The sequence below is a fragment of the Boleophthalmus pectinirostris genome, unplaced genomic scaffold (assembly GCF_026225935.1).
Source record: "Boleophthalmus pectinirostris isolate CB_2022bp ecotype Guang Dong unplaced genomic scaffold, ASM2622593v1 HiC_scaffold_2094, whole genome shotgun sequence".
Lineage (NCBI taxonomy): Eukaryota > Metazoa > Chordata > Actinopteri > Gobiiformes > Gobiidae > Boleophthalmus > Boleophthalmus pectinirostris.
The window spans coordinates 5,999-29,735 of NW_026571174.1; the positions used below are offsets into that span (position 1 = coordinate 5,999).

General features: G+C 36.2%; 1 protein-coding gene across 1 annotated transcript; it reads right to left on the reverse strand.

Annotated features, from left to right (window-relative positions):
* Positions 1 to 293: 293 nt before the first annotated feature.
* Positions 294 to 7,897, reverse strand: LOC110163323 (class I histocompatibility antigen, F10 alpha chain-like). The gene is made up of 4 exons (XM_055156891.1): positions 7,738 to 7,897; positions 5,339 to 5,605; positions 4,745 to 5,020; positions 294 to 649 (listed from the first exon to the last, which is right to left on the reverse strand). Coding segments are annotated over exons 1-4 (885 nt in total). The 5' UTR covers positions 7,739 to 7,897; the 3' UTR covers positions 294 to 308.
* Positions 7,898 to 23,737: the final 15,840 nt, after the last annotated feature.

Here is a 23,737-nt window from a genome sequence, read left to right on the forward strand (position 1 = left end):
ATACTGATATTAATTCATTAACTAACTAAATTATCTTAAGTTGAAGTAAAGCTCACAAATGAACATTTCAGATCTGTAAAATAGTAACAATCTGTTTTTATCTGAGATAGAAAATCATTTGTTGTGTTTGTGTAAATCTTCTATTTCCATTTCGACTCATTTGTTCAAAAAAGGCACAGAGTATTTTTGTGTATCGATATCAGCCGATACTGATACTGGACCCGATATATCGCCCGTCCCTCGTCACCCACATTTCCCTGTTATTGTTCAGTGTTAAATACGTTTACTGTTCTTTCATTTTCATCACTTCACACAGTCTTTAGTCCCACAGAAAGCTGCTCACCGTTGCTCATGATCAGGTCTGGGTGCAGCTTGGTGGGCATGTCTGGAACTCCAGACAACTGGAACATGCACCCGAAGTGTCCCCAGTCCTCAGGTGGGACAGAGGACAGGTGGGACATGTCCAGGTCCACACTCATCTGGAAGGTCCCGTCGTGATTGGGCAGGATCTCCCCGGGGTCCACGCCCTCGTGCAGCTCCACTCCGTCTTTGGTCCAGAACAGCATGGCTCTGTCGGGGTAGAAGCCTGTGGCGTGGCAGGTGACCGGGGACGAGGGAGTCTTCTGCAGGAAGGACACCAGAGGGAGCTCTGGAGCAGGACCACACACAGTTTTGGATCAGAGAAAAGGAAAATTACAGAAATGTCACTTCACCTCTTTCTTTTTTGAAATACAACACTTCTACTACTAGATCCAAAAAATATTATTCAGTCCTTATTATGTTTTGAATTGAACAAATCTGAGTGAGTCCAGTTGTTTTGATGAACTTGGTAATAAAACATTATAGACAATAAACTGTTTTCTTTATAAAATATCATTTCCATTTTATTTTCAGTAGATCAGGCTCCTCTAGACGACTGCAGAGCAACAATAAAAGTGTAAAGTCTTGAATTAGACATTTGTGAATGTTCTCATGATAAAACACATGGGATTATTTGTATTGATGTTTAAACTTTAAAATGTGATTCAAGAAAACTGCAACAAAACAAAAAAACAACTCAAATCAACTGTTTGTTTTTAATGATTGTAAATGATAAAAGAATGTCTTTTCTAGAGCTGTAGTTTTTTACTCCTTTGATCGGTCAGTGGTGTTTTAAGTTTTTGTAATTATTATTGTATTATTTAAAGTATCTTAAATAAAAATAATAATACAAATATTGTATTAAGGATTTATACATTTATATTTGTTCAGTCACTTAGTTTTTATTTAATCTAATGCAATTTTATAAATGAGAAATAATGAATGAACCACAACTCCTCCAGTTCACCAAACCAGAACTAAACCAGAACTAAACCAGAACTAAACCAGGACTAAACCAGAACTAAACCAGAACTAAACCAGGACTAAACCAGAACTAAACCAGAACTAAACCAGAACTAAACCAGAACTAAACCAGAACTAAACCAGAACTAAACCAGAACTAAACCAGGACTAAACCAGAACTAAACTAAACCAGAACTAAACCAGAACTAAACCAGAACTAAACCAGGACTAAACCAGAACTAAACCAGACTAAACCAGAACTAAACCAGGACTAAACCAGGAACTAAACCAGGACTAAACCAGGACTAAACCAGAACTAAACCAGACTAAACCAGGTAAACTAAACCAGAACTAAACCAGGACTAAACCAGAACTAAACCAGAACTAAACCAGAAAAACTAAACCAGAACTAAACCAGAACTAAACCAGAACTAAACCAGGACTAAACCAGAACTAAACCAGAACTAAACCAGAACTAAACCAGGACTAAACCAGAACTAAACCAGAACTAAACCAGGACTAAACCAGAACTAAAACCAGAACTAAACCAGACTAAACCAGAACTAAACCAGGACTAAAACCAGAACTAAACCAGGACTAAACCAGAACTAAACCAGGACTAAACCAGGACTAAACCAGAACTAAACCAGACTAAACCAGACTAAACCAGAACTAAACCAGAACTAAACCAGAACTAAACCAGGACTAAACCAGAACTAAACCAGGACTAAACCAGAACTAAACCAGGACTAAACCAGAACTAAACCAGAAAAACCAGGTAAACCAGGACTAAACCAGAAAACTAAACCAGAACTAAACCAGGACTAAACCAGACTAAACCAGAACTAAACCAGGACTAAACCAAAACTAAAACCAGAACTAAACCAGGACTAAACCAGGACTAAACCAGGACTAAACCAGAACTAAACCAGAAAACTAAACCAGGACTAAACCAGGACTAAACCAGGAACTAAACCAGAACTAAACCAGGACTAAACCAGGAAAACTAAACCAGGACTAAACCAGGACTAAACCAGGACTAAACCAGGTCTAAAATCAGGTGTAAACCAGGTCTAAACCAGGACTAAAATCAGGTCTAAACCAGGACGAAAACCAGGACTAAACCAGAACTAAACCAGGACTAAAACCAGGTCTAAAATCAGGACTAAAACCAGGACTAAACCAGGTCTAAACCAGGACTAAAAGAGGACTAAAACCGGGACTAAATCAGGACTAAAACCAGGTCTAAACCAGGACTAAAGCAGGTCTAAAATCAGATCTAAACCAGGACTAAACCAGAACTAAACCAGGACTAAAACCAGGACTAAAGGACTAAACCAGACTAAATGAGGACTAAACCAGGAACTAAAACCAGGACTAAACCAAAACTAAAACCAGGTCTAAACCAGAACTAAACCAGGTCTAAACCAAGACTAAAAGAGGACTAAAACCAGAACTAAACCAGGACGAAAACCAGGTCTAAACCAGGATTAAACCAGGTCTAAAATCAGATCTAAACCAAGAGTAAACCAGGACTAAAACCAGGTCTAAAATCAGGACTAAAACCAGGACTAAACCAGGACTAAACCAGGACTAAAACCAGGTATAAAATCAGAACTAAACCAGGTCTAAACCAGGATTAAAGCAGGTCTAAAATCAGGTCTAAAATCAGGTGTAAACCAGGACGAAAACCAGGACTAAACCAGGACAAAAACCAGAACTAAACCAGGACTAAAACCAGGTCTAAAATCAGGACTAAAACCAGGACTAAACCAGGTCTAAACCAGGACTAAAAGAGGACTAAAACCGGGACTAAATCAGGACTAAAACCAGGTCTAAACCAGGACTAAAGCAGGTCTAAAATCAGATCTAAACCAGGACTAAACCAGAACTAAACCAGGACTAAACCAGGAATAAAACCAGGACTAAGCTAGGACTAAACCAAGACTAAATGAGGACTACAATCAGGACTAAACCAGGACTAAACCAAAACTAAAACCAGGTCTAAACCAGAACTAAACCAGGTCTAAACCAAGACTAAAAGAGGACTAAAACCAGGAACTTAAACCAGGACTAAAAACCAGGAACTAAACCAGGACTAAAATCAGGACTAAACCAGGTCTAAACCAAGACTAAAACCAGGTCTAAAATCAGGACTAAACCAGAACTAAACCAGGACTAAAATCAGGACTAAACCAGGTCTAAACCAGAACTAAAATCAGGTCTAAACCGGGACTAAACCAGGACTAAAATCAGGTCTAAACCAGGTCTAAACCAGGACTAAAACACGACTAAAACCAGGTCTAAACCAGAACTAAATCAGGACTAAACCAGGTGTAAACCAGGTGTAAACCAGGACTAAACCAGGTCTAAACCAGGTGTAAACCAGGTGTAAACCAGGTCTAAAACCAGGTGTAAACCAGGACTAAACCAGGTGTAAACCAGGTGTAAACCAGGTGTAAACCAGGTGTAAACCAGGTGTAAACCAGGTGTAAATGTCCTGGTCTGGTTCTTGTGATGTGCTGCAGTCCAGTCACACTTGTGTTGTGTTTGTTCTTGTTGTTTTTATCCACTGTTGTTTATTTTGTGAACATTAAACGTTTTGTTTCGGTTCAAAACAAAAGGCACAAATATAAACGTGAAGTCAAAACAATGAACTCTTAAAAAAAAAAAGACTTCAGTCATTTTACGTCATATTTTTCAATTAGAAATGAACAGTACATTTTAGATGAAGAGACAATGAACATTATTCATTAATAGTTATAGTTTGATTCACCGAGGACAGTGGAAAGTTCAGTTGTTATTACTGGTGCTAACGAAGAGAAAAGAAGATTTAAATGTCATTTGTAAGTAAAATGTCATTGTGCTCATGTTCAATTAAAGTTAGTCGGCAGAAGCAGAAAGACAAGAAACTGAAAATAACGTCTCTGTGTCATTGAGTTGATTTCAGAGTCGATCTTTCCACATAAATATTTAAAACTGTTAGTGGTGATTGTTCCGGCCCAATACCTGCTACATGCATCACAGCAGAAAAAAAACAACACGCTCGGAGTGAGTTAGTGTGAGATTTGAGCGTCTGCTGTGAGTTTAATCTGAGTTCTTTAATCTGAGTTGAATCTGCCTCTGATTATTTGTAGTTTTCTGTATAAATATGTGTCATGGAGTGAACTGGTGTGATCTTTTGCTCTGATCAGTGCAGTTTGGGTCAAATGTCAGAGCTCACGTCACACAACACGTTTTAGTCTCTTTTAGTCGACTCATCAACACAGTGAATGTCTTTAGTCGACTGCAGCCTCACTATTTTCACATATTTGTTTTTTATTTATTGTGTGAAAAAGAGATTCTTGTTTTTTTATTGATCAGATTTCTGCACCAAAGCCTCTCATCTGTGTAAAGTTGTAATTAGTTTAAAACATGTTACCTTTCCTCATAATGGTGCTCTGTCCATATTTCAAGTATTTCTTCAGATAATCAACACAAATGTGGGTGATGTAGTTTTTCTTTTTAACAGCCACTCCATCTCTCTCCCACTTGTGTTTGGTGATGACGGCCTCTGATCTCGGAGCCACAAAAGTCTCAGTCTTCAGGTCAAAGGCGATAAAATCTTCTCCATCAAAACCGTACTGAAACCATCCATTTATGTCACCGGTCTCATCGTCCCATTCACAGCCGTACATCTTCTGCACCATGTGAGAGCCTGAAACACAAACATGACAGGTTTTTATTTCACATTGTATTTTGACATTTTGTGTTGTTGGACATAAAACTATAATACATGTGTTGTTTAGTCATGTTTTCAAAGTGATTTTAAAATGATGAATCTTATATAAAAGTGCACGAGCTGAACAGATGTGTTTTCTCCTGGACTAAATGGAACTGAAAATAAATAATAATAAAACGGACTGAAAATAAATGACCATATAATACAGCACTAATATAAACAATATAAATGTGTTTTTTCATATACAACATAAAATTGAATAAGATGAGCTGTAAAAAGTGAAATGGGACAAACCTTCAGTCTGGTTGAGGCGCTGTTTCACTATTTCAGTGTTGACTTTGTACGACTGCTCATTGTTCAAACTGATCTGAGTCTGTGTGTCCCAGTACTGTGGATCCTCCTCTGTGATCCTCTTCATCCACTCCTGTTTGGGCACTGCTCTCTTTGTGTTACTGTCATAATGAACGATCTGAAGGCCATTCACATAACCAACAGCAATGAACTCTGGGAAGTTTGAGACATCAGTTGAAGAAGTCTCAAAATACATCAGAGAATGAGTCACTGTGAAAAGAAAAACACAGTCAGTTAAAAATACAGAATAAAACAAATCTTACATATCACAAACAAAAACAAAAAAATCTAACAAAAATTCAACAACAAATAATAATTATAGTTTATAAAATGAGGCTTTTGACTAAATTAACTGAATTAAATTAGTTACTTATATGAACACATGATAATCCCAAAATAAATCTTTAATGTGTTGTAAATATAAAATTGGAAAAAATAAATATTGTTTTGAAGTTGTGTTTTTAAAGTCGTCACAGAAACAAAACTAAACAGTAAAACCATTAAGACACATGGTTTATTTCACATTTGGATCTGAAAATCTCACATTGTTCTTTTTAAACAATTGCTGCTGATTAATATTTATAAAATTCCACGACGTTTAACCAATCAGAATTCAGAATGAGCCTCTGCGTCAGGTGTTGTCAGGTAAAGGCGAAACAAAATTCCAGCAGAGAGCAGAAAAAATAAAAGTGAAACAAATAGTGTGTGGAGGACATTTTGACGCAGCGGATTGAAGTGCCATGTTGTTTTTGGGCGACATTTTGAAAACTAAATGTGATAAAGTACAAATGTGAGCTGCTTTTGTCTCAGTGGTGTTTCTTCTTTATGACGGGAACATGTGCAAAGATGAGTAATCACACTGGATCATCCTTATATCCTCGTCAAAGTCAAGTGTCAGAAAGTAAAAGAAACATACTACTTGTACGTGAATTATAATAAAACTGAAATTGTGATTTAGGATCGAAGAAAATGGTGATATAGATTTTTCTTAAATTTCTTAAAGGGCTCATATTACACTATTTTCTGATTTATGTTTCCTCATCTAAAACAGACCTGGAGTTGTGTTTTGTTTCATTCACATGTTTATCACACAAACCCTGCACATTTAGGCTGAGTTCTTCTTAAAATAAAGTCTGAGTGAAATCCGAGGTGAGTGATTATTGCCAAAAATTCAGTCCAATTAGTCCCATTTTAAGATAAGTTTTCACATTTTTGCTTGTCCGTGGCTCATGGCTCCTCCTTCTACAGATTACAACAACACTGGAGACAGAAACTGGTTTGAGTCAGAATTAAAGAATCACCAAATGCAGCAGGTGATCATTAGACCTGCACTGTTTGTCAAAATTCATCACACAAATCTCAGAAAAGTTAAAAATTATGCACATTTTCTGTTGGAGCGTCTGCCTCCTGCTTGTCTCCATAGAGATATTATTGCTTTGCTTGAAATGTTGCACAGTACGGCATTAAACTTGGCATTCACCATCTTAAACCTGAACGCCTGAGAGGTCACAGGAGCTTTAAACTGATCAAACTACTGTTTTCATCTTTATAGCACAGATATATTTTACTATATTTTGTTTTATCGGTGCATAAAAATCTGTATATTTCTGTGTTCATTATATATTTGGTGCTGTAATTATTTAAAATGTATGATTATAGTGTAATGTGTGAGCTGTTGTCAAGTCTCCTGTGGATCTTTAAGTGTTTTTATTGCTCAAAAATGCCCTGAAATACAGATATTACGTTTAATGCCACACTGTGGAACCTTCATGGCATCAGTAACATTTTAGCCTACAAGTTAAGACATTTCTACACTAAATTGTCAAATTATAAGGTAATATTTCATTTCCATTTGCTACCAACGTCAGCGAGGTAAAAACTATTCTGTGCCAAAGTGAAAGTTTGTGCGTAAAGGCTCCTCTGTAGACCTACGTTACATGTTGGACTGTTTGGGTTCAGAGACAAAAGATGTGAAAAAAAAATCGTGTTTCAGTTGTGTTAGACCAAAAGAAAAAGAACCAGGAGCAAAATGAAGGACTAAACCAAACCTTGGAATAAATCTAGTGGAATAAATCTTAGTGACAAGAACAACACGCAGCAAAAGCAAAAGCAAAGGCCTACAGCGTCCACAACATGTCCAAACAGACCTGTGTAGTTCACGATTTATACACTTCTTATTCACAACGGAGCTGACATAGAAAGAGAAACGTGTTCAATAATAAATCATTAATAAATAACCTAAATAAATAAATAAAATAATGCAATAAAATAATAAAAAACTATGCCTACGGATATCAGAATTAAAAATAAAACATAAACAGAAGAGACATTAGGCTACTCACTTGACTCGACGCCATTTAGATGTAGTCCTGCTCCAAGGAGAGAGGCCAAAACAAAAAATATTTGTGACGAACATTGTAGTAGAAGTTTTCAGAGACGTTTATTCTCTGAAAGGCGCTGGAAGAGTAAAGCAGAGGGACCAGACAGACGCATTTATTACGGAAGAGGGCTGGACTTATCTGTGGGACTTTCTGATGAGAAGATCAAGTGATCATTTTGAACCAATCAGAATTCAGATTGAGCACAAAATCCACCCGTTACTAGGTAAAAGTGCCTCTCACAGGTTGTGAACTCAACAAGGCAGAAACGAAAGTAAAAGAAATTGAGGTAAAACTAGAATATAGACGGTTTTAAGTGATTAATCACCAGAGATGTAACATAACTCCATAAGTAACACATCAAAACATAAAGTTACTCTTACACAGCGCTTTTCTAACGCTTTATTTCCCCCCTGCAAGCGTCTTACAGCCTAAATATAACCGAAGAGACGCCGCCTACTGGTTTCATGGTGGTACTACCAGGAATTGATTTAGCCAATGGAACTAAAATGAATCTAAAATGGGATTAAAATATGCATAAACCTGACAATACAAACAAGAAATAATCCAGTTAGTCTAAAGATCTGACTGTAATGTTGTCTACACACGTCTACATACAATTGTAGATGATATAATAGTCCTAATTCAAACAAAATAACACTTGATATAGGACACTGAAGAACTACCAGAAAAAAAAAAAACATGAAACCTACTGCAGTAACAGACCACAGTAATAACAACAATAATATAGACTTGATAACTGATTAAAAAGTTGCAGTAGTGAAGTAGTTGTAGTACTATTAGACTCCATGTTACATACAACAGACAAAGGATCAGGTCTAATCTGATAAACTCTGAGTTTATGATGATGCTGAACTTTCACTGACTCTTGTTGATTCAGTCTAAAATGATCTTTAAAGAAGCGTGTGTAGTCAGCGTTATACCAGTGTTATTAAGCGTCCTGAAGCTCTTTTACTTTGTAGCATCACAACAAAAAACACATGAGTCAAATGACATCTTCTGTTTCTCTTCATACAGCAGATTCACACTGGATTCTTTCATGTAGCATTTTGAAGTCACTGTCCATCACCGCATCACTCAGAGTCACATTTTACACATTTTTACAGCAACAGAACCACAAAAATATTGAAAAATGCAATATTATTTTGTTGATTATTTAGTGAAATGAGCTGTTTGTTTTTCCCGTATCCATTGTGAGAGACTAGAGAAGGAGCTGTGGACGTTTGAGTTGCTACAGAGTTTTTACACCAAATGTGTCAGAAAACCTTCTAGAGGAAACACTTTGAGAGAATGAACCATCTCCTCACCAACTGAAACACCAGAGCAGAGTAAGAGTGAGGCCTTTCCTGTTGTGTTCACCTGGCGCCCCCTGGAGGCTGCTGTGATGCTGCGGGACACAGAGGAGGGAGGGACACTTTTGGCTCTTCCACAGGATCTGCTGACCCTCCCTGACCAGTCCTCCTGTCAAACTGCACTGACACCTTTGACTGAGACACAAAGGACACAGAGAAGAACAGTGTGAATGATGCTGCAGCAAAACTTGAATTTCCCTCGAGATTATTAAGTTTTTATCTTCAGTTGGTTCATATTTTAATTCTGTTTCCCCTTAATTGGGTTAATTGGACTTTAATTGTGACTTTATTTTTGACACGTAAATACAAAGAGTTAACTGAACTAGTCTGTACAGTTGTCATATTGTTTTTTTTTTTTGTTTTTTTTTTACATCATGCACCTTAACACACAATATATATGAGTGGTGTAAAGTGAAATAAATCAGATGAATTTGTTTAAGTTGTTCATATTGGTGCGTTACTGTTATGTAACTCTGAACCTGCTCGTCTCTTTGTCTGGAAAATTCCGCAGCGTGACATTGAAGTTACCTATCTCCATGGAAACAAGCACGTGGTTACAGGTCAGATCTGTGAAGAGACAGACGTGCTCACAGTAATCAATAACATGCACTAACATCATCTGTGACATAATGAATCCAAAAGAGATCAGTTTAATGCCATACTGTGGAACATTTCTAGATCCCTCACCACAAAAGTCACATATTGCTAGGGGTGTGCAAAAATATCGGAATATTGATATATCGTATCGTTTAATGTGATGATACAGTATCGATATCGTGGGCTACTGTATCGATATATCACCAAGAGTATTTTTACGTGTGTTTTACTGAATTATTTTGTTACAGTGCTACAGTTTTGTTGCTTGTGGAGTGAAAGGAAACTCATTTATGCAACACATTTGATATTTTGACTCTGTTTTGAGGATTAAAATGTTTGTGTTTCATATGAACGTTGCACAAGAAGTGGTTTAACAAAGACTTTTAGTATCACAGCCATGATTTAGCCTTTATTTTTTATTGAACTGTATCGAATCGATTTGAAATATATCATATCGAATGGAAAGTGCACTGTATCGAGATATGTATCGTATCGTGGCCTGTGTATCGAGGTATGTATCGTATCGGCAACTTCTTAATGATACCCAGCCCTACATATTGCGTCACCATTTTATACTCTGATCACTGATAACATTTTCCTGTCTGTAAGGATACATGGGCCTATTGAACAAACGTCACAAGAGCAGTTTTCACTTCAACATTTTTATTGATCTGGCAACATAAAACAATATTGTGGTCTTTTCACCACATACACTATGTATTCACATGTTACACCATACAGCTACAAAGAGAGAGACTCAACACAGCCACTTTTTTACATACTGCATCCTTGACATGAAAAAACAAACCCTAAAACTTCAAAACAAGAGTAGCTGCCAGTTGTTTACGTTCACCACTTTTTATGGGTCTCAAGTCAGATTTAGAGTTGAAAGATTTCTAAGATGCAAAAATAATCCGTGAAAGTGAGTGAAAAAGGCAAAATGTACAAGTGCGTATCTATGGAAACAGATTGGGGAGGCAGTATACCGTTAATGTCATATTGTAAATAGCATTGGGAAAGCGGTACAATGTAGAGAACAGGGAGGTTTCTCGAGCCGTCCACAACATAACAGTCTTCATATATGTATTTTTCTAGTTTAAATGTCTTCAAGTACAGTATGTTTCTAATGATACCCCCCGAAATGCAAGCAGAAGGTGTAAGATGATTTGTAGCGTTGTAACAAAACTTTTTTCATTTTTACAAAGTCAGCACCATGGCGTAGCTTCCTGTAGAGAAAGCTGTCCAAAAAGTATCATTTTGACATTCTCAGCGCTCAGAAAAATATTTGTGGTATTTTTTTATTCCTAACTTTTTTCAAATATACACAGTGAAATTTAAAATGTAGCGTCGTATAGCACCAGACCCCCTACATAAGAACAATATTCCAAACTTGACATGTCCTCTTCAGTAATATTAGCACCCATGATTTTCTGTAAATGTTTCTGTGATGTAAAGTATACTGATGCATTGTGGGTAAAAACAGGCTTCACTGAATATCATGAGATCCAGATGCATGATTGGAAAATGTCCAATTACAAACATTTCTGATTCATTATGAACCCAGTACAGATACATAAAACAAGTGGCACATTGTCTGTGTGTGATGCAAAAACCTGCTTGAATAAGTGAAAAATTAATAGCAGAAAATGGTTTTAAAATTCATATTTAGGTAATGGGACATGGTTTTAAAGGTGCATTGTGTAACTTTTCTGGTGGAGAATCTGTGTATCATTGGTTCATTAGTTTTTCAATATAAAACCAAAAATAAGAAAACAAAAAAACAACAGTTTTCTTCATTATTTGTCTCCAAAACCAAAATGAAAAAATGGATAATGATTCGTTTTTTTCAGTTTTCAATTTTGTTTTTAAATGAATACTGGAAAAAACGGATAACGACCGTTTCCCGTTTCCGTGACTTAAACTGTGATGCCTGTTTTAGTCCTGAACCAGGACTAAAACAGGACTACACCGGGACTGAACCAGGACTTAAAAGAGGTCTGGGACCAGACCAGAACCAGACCAGAACTGAGACCAGGACTGAGACCAGGACTGAGACCAGGAACAGGACCAGGACTGAGACCGAGATTGAGACCAAGAACAGACTGAGACTGAGATCAGGACCAGACTGGAACTGAAAACGGTTTAGTTCTGGTTTAGTCCTGGTTTAGTTCTGGTTTAGTTCTGGTTTAGTCCTGGTTTAGTTTTGGTTCAGTCCAGCATCGCAGTTTAAGTGATGGAAACAGGAAACGGCTGTTCTCCGTTTTTTCCATTATTTAACACAAAATTGAAAACTAACAAAACGAATCGTTATCCATTTTTTCATTTTGGTTTTGGAGGCAAATAATAAAGAAAATAGTAGTTTTTTTGTTTTCTTATTTTTGGTTTTATATTGAAAAATGAATGAATGAATGATACATGGATTGTGGAGAGTGCTTCAAATACTTTTCTCCATGGAGATGTTGTTGTTTTGTCTGGAATATTTCACAGTATAACATTAAACATTTCTATCTTCACCTGTTTTTTTTTTTTTTTTTTCTTTATATTTTTGAGCTGTAATTAATTCTGCTTTTTATTTAATGCATCTGACTCCTTCTAATAATACTGTCTATTTCACAAATGGTTAACTGGGATTATCTTGCTTTGTTATTGTGTCGGTGGCATCAAGTAGTTTTAATATTATCATTTATCGCAGTATTTCTCTGTAGTAATATATCAATAAACCTGGACTATACCAAAACCAAAAAGTCTAACCTGGGATCAAACATGGACCAAACCAGACGAAGCCGTGCACTTAGAATATGCAAAATATGAGAAATTCTATGGTTGGTAATGAACATTTAAAGGTATACTGTGTAACTTTTCTGGTGAAGTTGTCAAGGCATTTTTGAGCTCTAAAAAAACAACCATAATTAAATAAATGTAAGGTAGATGTGTTTAATGTCATATTGTGGAACATTCTAAGCAGAGTCATGACAGATCCATAGAAACAAGCAGGTGACAGACCCCCAACCGAAAAGTTACACAGTGCATCTTTAAAGATCATCTATTATCTATTATGCTTATGGAAGAACTTGTTTGTTTGCAATTTGATTATTGCAGTTTTACTTTTTAGGGAGTATCTATTTTTCATTTTCTATCATAATGTCCAATTCCAGCCAAAGGTCATGAGCAGCTCCTGTATGTGCGATGAAATCAAACCACTCTTGATATTCACTGGTCATTTCATCAAAACACTGATCATTTAATAAAGATAAACAAACCAGGATTAGGTCCAAAGTAGAAAAGAACCAACAACTTTCTACTGTAGTTTGTCAGCTCTACCACAGTGTTTCCCAAACCTTTTTTCTGGGACTTCATATTTTAAAAGTCACAAACCTTCACAACCCAAGTCAATAAACATTACTCATAAATCACAAAATAATTATTGAACTTTAATGAGGATATTTTATTGTATTTAAATTAGTATTACTCCAGTTTTAAACAATGAAAAACAGTAACTGAACGAGCAATAAAAGGATCCATAAGTCGCCTATTTGGACATTAAATGTAGCCCATTTCTTTTTCTTTTCAACATTCAATTGAACCAGAAATATTGGAACAAAATAGTTAATAAAATAATTACAGAAAGATTAGAAATGATACAAAACATGTTTTAACATTTCAATATTTCTAATGAGACAGGTGAGTGTGTCTGTGTTTTTGTAGCTTGTTTCAGTCCAGGTGCAGGAGGAGACGCAGCAGCAGATCAGGAGCAGCATTCAGTCTGTTTCTGTGCTTTGTCTTCATTTTTGTGAACACACAAAATCCCAGTTCACACAAATATGTAATAGTGAAAGGAATAAACATAAAAACACTGGCTCTACTGAGGACAGGAGATTCTGATGAAATGCTGATCCAGAATGAGGATAAGGTCACAGATCCATGTGTCAGAAGTGTATATGACAGAACTACATGCAGATCGTGACAAGACGACCCAAAAAAAAAATCTCTTGTGACCCACTTGAGGGTTACGCCCCAGTCTTTGGGAAACAATGCTCTAGGACAGGGGTGTCAAACTCATTTTGGTCCGGGGGCCGAATCCAACCTACTTTGATCCGAAAGGGGCCGGATCAGAAAACTCATGTCATATGTACCCCAAAAATAACAATAACTTCAAATATTTGTGCAGCGAAACGCAAATCTATTACAGAAATCTTTTTTAATTGATGAACTCTTTCTTATTATAATATTATAATATCATGAACAACCTGAAACTTGAAGAAAAATTCAATTTCAACACAATGTTTTAACAACAACTTGTATGCAAACAGGAATAAGTCCATTTTTCTTGGAAAATTCTACACTCAGCTCCACTTTTCTCATGTTGGACATTTTGCTGATGAGGATGTCACGGTCAACAGTCAAAACGATCGTCCTTTAAGAGCGTTTGGAAAGAGACAAGTCTTCATTTGTGCTGCTCTGGTGGGAGGGGCCACGTACAGAGACGCTGGAGACACTGCTATGCTAAGCCCTGCAGAAAATTAAATATATATTAAATATAATTAAAATATTTGAGTAGAAAATCACCCAAGGGCCACATTAAAGGTCTTGGAGGGCCGGATCTGGCCCCCGGGCCTTATGTTTGACACCCGTGCTCTAGGAGATGGTATGAAACATTGCATAATACTCAAATGTATAAAACACAAAGGCTAATCTTTTTAATTGTTGTTTTTATTATTATTATGATTTAAAAGCAAAGGAAAAGACTTTCATTCACACAGATTTAATGGAAGTATTCCTTAAAGGTGCACTGTGTAACTTTTCTGCTGGAGGGTCCATCAAATACTTATCACCATGGAGATGTTATTGTTTTGTCTGGAATGTTTCACAGTTTGGCATTAAACCTTTTACCTTCATGGAGACCAAACCAGACCAAGTTACAGGCCAGATCTGTGGAGAGGCGACCCCGCTCACAGTCAGAAAAAAAAAGAGGTGACGGACCCAAAACCAAAAAGTGACATAGTGCACATTTAAAGAACCACAACATTTATAGATCAAAATATTATAAATGTCCATGTTTATAATGAAGCTCTAGTAAATCTCTTTACACAACTATAAAGTGGACAGAATGAACAGTACAATATATTTACATTTGTAACAATCATTTACAACTTCATGTACAGTGTGTTTCACAATGAAATTAAACAGACACTTCTAATAAATGTTTCCATCATTGATTTCACTGATCCAGCAGTGATCAACTACAAATGTATTTTCTGAAATGACCAAAATATCAATACAGTTTTAGCCCAAAAACTTTAGATAATATATTATTTTTACAGACAATGTACGTTCAGTATCATTTGTGAATCAGTTTGAGGTTCTGGTGCCTGGTGTCTGTTCATATTTTATCAGCGTTTCTGCTCGTTTCTGTTGGTTTCTATAAATTGTTGCTCACATTCACAATAGATCAGTCTCCTGTAATGTTTTAAATGTTTTTGAGTTGATATATTGATTAACACGAGACTATATCCTGTTGATCTGGTCATTGACATTTTAGTAGAACCGGATGAAAATATGAATCACAAAATATGACAACTCAGTGCTGACTTCAGTGAATGAAAACTTGTAACACACATGATTTAAGAAGTTTTATCTCGTCTTAAAGGCATTTTTCAAAAACAACACTCAATTTGCAGTGTTACTCTTGTCAAACGACTGTAAAACTGTAAAATATCTTGAAACCAAACTCTACGCCGTTCATCAAACCATTAGAACCTTTATAACCAAATGCTTTTTATTTGCACCTCATCGTTCCAACAGCTCACATGTCACTGTTGAGGATCAAGAGTTCAGTCTCCTCCTTTTCTTCTTCAGTCTCCTCCTTTTGTGTTGACACTGCAAAAAGAAAAAATAACTTTACTTACAATAATCATCCTATTGAAAAGCAAATCTATATGTGTGTATTTGTCTTTCAGGTCATGTGGGGATTGAACAGACAAACCCATGAGCAGTGTTGGGAAGGTGACTTTTAAAATGTAATCCCCTACAGATTACAGATTACATACCCCAAAATGTACTTTGTAACAGAATCCATTAAATTACTTAAATCCTGGTTTAGTCCTGGTTTTAGTCCTGGTTTAGTCCTTGGTTTAGTCCTGGTTTAGTCCTGGTTTAGTCCTGGTTTAGTCCTGGTTTAGTCCTGGTTTAGTCCTGGTTTAGTCCTGGTTTTAGTCCTGGTTTTCATCCTGATTTAAGACCTGGTTTTCGTCCTGGTTTAGTCCTGGTTTAGTCCTGATTTTAGACCTGGTTTTATCCTGGTTTAGTCCTGGTTTACCCATGATTTAAGACCTGGTTTTAGTCCTGGATTAGACCTGGTTTAGTTCTGGTTTAGTCCTGGTTTAGACCTCGTTTTAGTCCTGGTTTAGTCTTGGTTTAGTTCTGGTTTAGACCTGGTTTAGTCCTGGTTTAGTCTTGGTTTAGACCTGGTTTTAGTCCTGGTTTAGTCCTGGTTTAGTTCTGGTTTGGACCTGGATTTAGTCCTGGTTTAGTCCTGGTTTAGACCTGGTTTAGTCCTGGTTTAGTTCTAGTTTTTAGTCCTGGTTTAGTTTTGGTTTTAGTCTGGTTTAGTTCTGGTTTAGTCCTGGTTTAGTTCCTGGTTTAGTTTTTAGTCCTGGTTAGTTCTGGTTTAGTTCTGGTTTAGTCCTGGTTTAGTTCTGGTTTAGTCCCTGGTTTTAGTTCTGGTTTAGTTCTGGTTTTAGTCCTGGTTTAGTCCTGGTTTAAGTTCTGGTTTAGTCCTGGTTTAGTCCTGGTTTAGTCCTGGTTTAGTTCTGGTTTAGTCCTGGTTTTAGTCCTGGTTTAAGTTCTGGTTTAGTCCTGGTTTTAGTTCTAGTTTAGTCCTGGTTTAGTTCTGGTTTAGTTTAGTCCTGGTTTAGTTCTGGTTTAGTCCTGGTTTAGTTTCTGGTTTAGTTTCTGGTTTAGTTCCTGGTTTAGTCCTGGTTTAGTTTTTAGTTTTAGTCCTGGTTAAGTTCTGGTTTAGTTCTGGTTTAGTCCTGGTTTAGTCCTGGTTAAGTTCTGGTTTAGTTCTGGTTTAGTTCTAGTTTAGTCCTGGTTTAAGTTCTGGTTTAGTCCTGGTTTAGTCCTGGTTTAGTCCTGGTTTAGTTCTGGTTTAGTTCTGGTTTAGTTCTGGTTTAGTCCTGGTTTAGTCCTGGTTTAGTTCTAGTTTAGTCCTGGTTTAAGTTCTGGTTTAGTTCTGGTTTAGTTCTGTTTTTTAGTCCTGGTTTAGTTCTGGTTTAGTTCTGGTTTAGTTCTGGTTTAGTTCCTGGTTTAGTCCTGGTTTTAGTCCTGGTTTAGTTCTGGTTTAGTTCTGGTTTAGTTCTGGTTTAGTCTGGTTTAGTTCTAGTTTAGTCCTGGTTTAAGTTCTGGTTTAGTTCTGGTTTAGTCCTGGTTTAGTCCTGGTTTAGTCTGGTTTAGTCCTGGTTTAGTTCTGGTTTAGTTCTGGTTTCTGGTTTAGTTTAGTCCTGGTTTAGTCCTGGTTTAGTCCTGGTTTAGTTCTGGTTTAGTTCTGGTTTAGTCCTGGTTTAGTCCTGGTTTAGTTCTGGTTTTTTGTGGTTTAGTTCTGGTTTAGTTCTGGTTTAGTTCTGGTTTAGTCCTGGTTTAGTCTGGTTTAGTTCTGGTTTAGTTCTGGTTTAGTTCTGGTTTAGTTCTGGTTTTTAGTCCTGGTTTAGTTCTGGTTTAGTCCTGGTTTAGTTTCTGGTTTAGTCCTGGTTTAGTTCTGGTTTAGTTCTGGTTTAGTTCTGGTTTAGTTCTGGTTTAGTCCTGGTTTAGTTCCTGGTTTAGTTCTGGTTTAGTCCTGGTTTAGTTCTGGTTTAGTTCTGGTTTAGTTCTGGTTTAGTCCTGGTTTAGTCTGGTTTAGTCCTGGTTTAGTTCTGGTTTAGTCCTGGTTTAGTCCTGGTTTAGTTCTGGTTTAGTTCTGGTTTAGTCCTGGTTTAGTCCTGGTTTAGTTCTGGTTTTAGTCCTGGTTTAGTTCTGGTTTAGTTTCTGGTTTAGTTTAGTTCTGGTTTTAGTCCTGGTTTAGTTCTGGTTTAGTCCTGGTTTAGTTCCTGGTTTAGTTCTGGTTTAGTTCTGGTTTAGTTCTGGTTTAGTTCTGGTTTAGTTCTGGTTTAGTTCTGGTTTAGTTCTGGTTTAGTTCTGGTTTAGTCCTGGTTTAGTTCTGGTTTAGTCCTGGTTTAGTTCTGGTTTAGTTCTGGTTTAGTTCTGGTTTAGTTCTGGTTTAGTCCTGGTTTAGTTCTGGTTTAGTTCTGGTTTAGTTCCTGGTTTAGTTCTGGTTTAGTCCTGGTTTAGTTCTGGTTAGTTCCTGGTTTAGTCCTGGTTTAGTTCTGGTTTAGTTCTGGTTTAGTTCTGTTCTGGTTTAGTCTGGTTTAGTTCTGGTTTAGTTCTGGTTTAGTTCTTGTTTAGTCCTGGTTTAGTTCTGGTTTAGTTCTGGTTTAGTTCTGGTTTAGTCCTGGTTTAGTTCTGGTTTAGTTCCTGGTTTAGTTCTGGTTTAGTTCTGGTTTAGTCCTGGTTTAGTTCTGGTTTAGTTCTGGTTTAGTTCTGGTTTAGTTAGTTCTGGTTTAGTTCTGGTTTAGTCCTGGTTTAGTTCTGGTTTAGTCCTGGTTTAGTTCTGGTTTAGTCCTGGTTTAGTTCTGGTTTAGTTCTGGTTTAGTTCTGTTTAGTCTGGTTTTAGTCCTGGTTTTAGTTTAGTTCTGGTTTAGTTCTGGTTTAGTTCTGGTTTAGTCCTGGTTTTAGTCCTGGTTTAGTTCTGGTTTTAGTTCTGGTTTAGTTCTGGTTTAGTTCTGGTTTAGTTCTGTTTCTGGTTTAGTCCTGGTTTAGTTCTGGTTTAGTTCTGGTTTAGTCCTGGTTTAGTCCTGGTTTAGTTCTGGTTTAGTTCTGGTTTAGTCCTGGTTTAGTCTGGTTTAGTTCTGGTTTAGTTCTGGTTTAGTTTAGTCTGGTTTAGTTCTGGTTTAGTTCTGGTTTAGTTCTGGTTTAGTCCTGGTTTAGTTGGTTCTGGTTTAGTCCTGTTTAGTTCTGGTTTAGTTCTGGTTTAGTTCTGGTTTAGTTTAGTCCTGGTTTAGTTCTGGTTTAGTTCTGGTTTAGTTCTGGTTTAGTCCTGGTTTAGTTTCTGGTTTAGTCCTGGTTTAGTTCTGGTTTAGTTCTGGTTTAGTTCTGGTTTAGTTCTGGTTTAGTTCCTGGTTTAGTCCTGGTTTAGTTCTGGTTTAGTTCTGGTTTAGTTCTGGTTTAGTTCTGGTTTAGTCCTGGTTTAGTCCTGGTTTAGTTCTGGTTTAGTTCTGGTTTAGTTCTGGTTTAGTTCTGGTTTAGTTCTGGTTTAGTCCTGGTTTAGTTCTGGTTTAGTTCTGGTTTAGTTCTGGTTTAGTTCTGGTTTAGTTCTGGTTTAGTTCTGGTTTAGTTCTGGTTTAGTTCTGGTTTAGTTGGTTTCTGGTTTAGTCCTGGTTTAGTCTGGTTTAGGTTTAGTTTAGGTTCTGGTTTAGTTCTGGTTTAGTTCTGGTTTAGTTCTGGTTTGGTGAACTGGAGGAGTTGTGGTTCATTCATTATTTCTCATTTATAAAATTGCATTAGATTAAATAAATGAATGAATTTTGGTTTGGTCCAAAAATCAATGTAAATCTATATCCTGAGCTTGTTTGGGGCTGGACACAAACACAGTCATGTTCATACTGATGACAATATCCACTGTGCATCTATTTACAGAATCAGCTCCTCTGTTTCACAAAGAAGATCAAATGTGAGCTGCGATTTTTCTTACCTTGAACCAATTCTTTGTTTACGTCTGGTTCACTGGGAGTTGAAATGGACACAGGAGATGGACGTTTAAAATACTTATTATCACTTCTTCATGACGTCTATAGGTGGTGGGGGAGTTTATGTAGAACTTTTTAAGGTGATACTGATGAATATTTGAACAGTTTTGACTTGACTCTTGATGTTGACGCTGTTTTAAATGAAACTCTGGAGACTGGCTTTGTCTGTCCTGCTGCATGTACCATAAAACAAGTATCGTGTGCTTTATCAATGTACAGAAAACACGGACACAGTCAGAATGTGTTACTTATGAGGCGTGGGCTGTTGGGCTCAAATAGAAGGTGATATTTTTCTTACATTTTTCAGTTATGTCCTATTTTGAAACAGTTTTCATCTCTGTACAATTCCTCTTACCTCGGCCAGTGCAAATGCAATATCTTCTGTGTTCTTCTTTGCTGTTCAAACAAAACATAAAATAAGTTAAATATGGAGTTTAAGGATGTCAAGATTATTTGGTGATTATGAGTAAGATTTTTCAGGTCATAATATAAGAACTAAAAAATAAAACTGAGGAGAATTTTAGAAGCTAAATTAAGACCATTCAAGTGAACTTGATGTTCTAAAATATTAAACCCAGATGTAATGTTTCTTTTTATCTGGTTGTTTATGTCACATTAACTTTATTTTATCATTCAGAATGTTTAATTTCATAAAACTGCTCACATACTAAAGGAGTGGTTATGTATTAGACAAAGTCAGTGTAATCAAATGAAAGATTTCACTGTTGTTTGGCCATGACTTAATAAAATGTTAAAATGTCATATTTATTCTAAAAATCTTAACTTTTAAATGTGATATTATGACATTTCCAGTGAAGCTAACTGTTTAGTCAGAATACCGATACCGATACCGATATTTGGACTGAAAAGATGTGGCTAATCAACTTTTTTCTGATACTGATATGAAGGCCGACAAATGTGTCAAAGATGAAATAAAAATCACAAATTAACATTTCAGATCTGTAAAAATAGTAACATTAAGTTTTTATCTGGGCTATAAAATAATTTGTTACATTTGTTCATATAAGCTATACCTATAGAACCTACACATTCACAATCAGAGCTGTGTGAAGAGGATGAATTTAAAAACGTTCAATCATTTGGGTCAATTTCAGTTGGTATTTTATTATTAAAAATATAGGCCTATATATGTCAACATATATTATACTTTTTTATTTGTCATGGAGGTGCAACAAAAAATAAACTGGCTACAATTTCCAAGAGCCTATTAAACATTCTAAATACTCAAATGCATAGGGTCTAGCAATAAATATCTAAATAATCAGCTCCATTATCCTGATCTCACTGTTTGTGCATCTTCATCTTTAGTCTGCTGTTCTACCTCATCATCACACATGCTAAAATGTATAAAAAGACAAATGCAACAAATTTTTATTGTATTTTTTATTTAAAGCAAAGGAAAAGTGCATCTTCAGATCTCATTAATCAAAGTATTTCTTAAAGCAAATTAAAAACAACCACACAGCTTAAAAATATATTATAAATACTCCTCTCTATGTCAAAGCCCAAACAAATCTATTTACAAAACTAGAACGAGAGTTTAAAGAAATAACAGAATTAACCTTTATAGCAAAAAATACAACTTCATGTACTGTGGCATATTTACAATTAATTAAACAGAACCATTGATGATAGAAAAGAATAGAATAGAATAGAATAGAATAGAATAGAATAGAATAGAATAGAATAGAATAGAATAGAATAGAATAGAATAGAATAGAATAGAATAGAATAGAAAGCCTTTATTGTCATTATACACAGTATAATGAGATGCAGAGCTGCTCCTTCAAAATGCAAACTTGAGTTTAATGTGGTGACAGCTTTGGGAAAGAAGCTTGATATTGATCGAGAAGTGATGAATTACAAATGTATTTCCCAATAGTATCAGAGATATCAATATAGAATTGGCCAAAAACATGATCATGTATTTATTTCAGAATCAATTTGAGGAATAAGTGTTTGCCTATTCATATTATATTATGATTTCTGCTCTTTTTTTGTTGGTTTCTATAATTTGTTGCTCTTGGAAGATCATGATCCTGTATATATTTTTTTAAATAAATGGAGATTACAGTAGGTAAACCAATTTAAACTATTAAATCTATAATCTAATCTAAATCTAAATCTATACAAACTATTATAAAGATCGTTCAAATAAATGTTTCAGAACACACAGAATGAAAGACATGATATGACAACTCTTCAATGCAGATTCAACTAGATAAAACTTGTGATTTAAGGAGAGCATCTTAAAGGCTTATTTCAAAAGCGTCGCTCAAAGTCGATGATATGATTCAGTGTTCACGCTAAAGTTTTACTCTTGTCAATCAAACTACAGTAAAACTAGAAAAAAAGATCTTCAAATCAAACCAAATGCTGTTCATAAAAATGATCAGGATCATTAGAACAGCTCATCAAACGGCTCACATGTCACTCTGGTTTAGGATCAAGTGCTTGTTCAGCCTCTTCCTTTTATCAATCATCAATCAATCAATCAAACTTTATTTGTATAGCACTTTTCATACATTTAAAATGTAGCACAAAGTGCTTCACATGCAACAGAAAAATTACAATACAATAATTAAAATCAAGAGCAACCCCCATCCCATCCTTTGTTTCATCCATATATACAACCATTTAAACATAAACATAAAAACAAAAACATAAAACTCCTAAAGGTTATTATAAAAATCAAAATGGAGAGCTAAAATCAAATGGAGACAAAGTAAAAACAGTAATGATAATTTAATTTAGAATAAATAAATATAATAATAATAATAATAATAATAATAATTTAAGTTAAGACAGATAAAAGTTTCAATTAAAAGCTAAATTAAAAAGATAGGTTTTGAGTTTACTTTTAAAAATATGAACACTCGCAGCGGACCTCAGATCCTCAGGCAGACTGTTCCACAAACGGGGGCCATAAAAGCTGAATGACGCCTCACCGTGAGTTTTAGTCTGGACTCTTGGGACAGTTAAAAGAAGACTACCTGAGGACCTGAGAGTCCGAGAGGCTCATATGATAAAAAGCAGATCAGATAAATAAATAGGACTAAGACCATTAAGAGCTTTATAAACTAATAAAAGAACTTTAAAATCTCTCCTGAAGCTCACAGGAAGCCAGTGCAGAGACTTCAGCACTGGGGTGATGTGCTCTCTCTTCCTGGTCCTCGTCAGCAGTCGTGCTGCAGAGTTTTGGAGGAGCTGCAATGGAGCTGTAGATTTCTTTGGAAGACCAGAAAGGAGAGCATTGCAGTAATCAACACGATTTGTAATAAAAGCATGTATTAAAGTCTCTGCACTGGCTTGAGAGAGAAATGGTCTGACTCTGGCAATATTTTTTAGATGATAAAAACCGGATTTAGTGATGGACCTGATGTGTGGCTCAAAGCTAAGCTCACTGTCAAGAATAACTCCTAAACTTTTCACCCTCTCACAGGGTTCAGTGAGGTTTGGAGCTTAGCTTTGAGCCTCTCTCTCTGAGCTTCAGGACCTATTAAAACCTCGGTTTGCCTGGTTGAGCTGCAGGAAGTTGCTGCCATCCAGGACTTAATATCTAATGCAGTAAAAAGGGTGTCGATCAGGCTCAGGTCACCAGGAGACACGGCTATATACACTGTAAACCCCACTATTTTTTCAGCATAACAAATCAAGCTATCATTGCTTATAATTTCATATTTTTACAAAGGCGGGACCATTACTAAAGTAAACAAGTAGTAAATGCTCATATAATCAGGTATCTGCCTGCACTATTCATTCTAAGTGGTGATAGCTCAGGTGTTTAGGTTTTATACGCGGTGGGAGGGGCTTGTGAGCTGAACAGCCGAGAAGACGGCAGAATCACGGTCCTTTTGAATGAGTGTCTGACTTGGTAAGTACACAGATGTTTCACTGCTAACATTACGTCTTATGTGTCTTTTGATGTCTAAATTCGCCCAAAGAGTCACAGCTGAAGTTATAAAATGCATTTTGCTGCGAAACGACTACAGCCCCGAATATCATCGTTAGCATTGAGCGTGGCAGCATGGCGTGGAAATACAAATTGCAAGCGCTCAACTTCATGCTGTAAACTTGTATTTTGATGCAAAACGTTTTGGAGTTATCTTGAACTAAATTATCCGGTACTTAATTGTA

What these genes read in the sequence shown, in the direction of transcription:
- LOC110163323 (XM_055156891.1), bottom strand. An exon ending in GCGCCTCAACCAGACTGAAG is followed by an intron (nt 5,021 to 5,338) that starts GTTTGTCCCATT and finishes TTTGTGTTTCAG; the next exon opens with GCTCTCACATGGTGCAGAAG. An exon ending in GAGCACCATTATGAGGAAAG is followed by an intron (nt 650 to 4,744) that starts GTAACATGTTTT and finishes GTCCTGCTCCAG; the next exon opens with AGCTCCCTCTGGTGTCCTTC.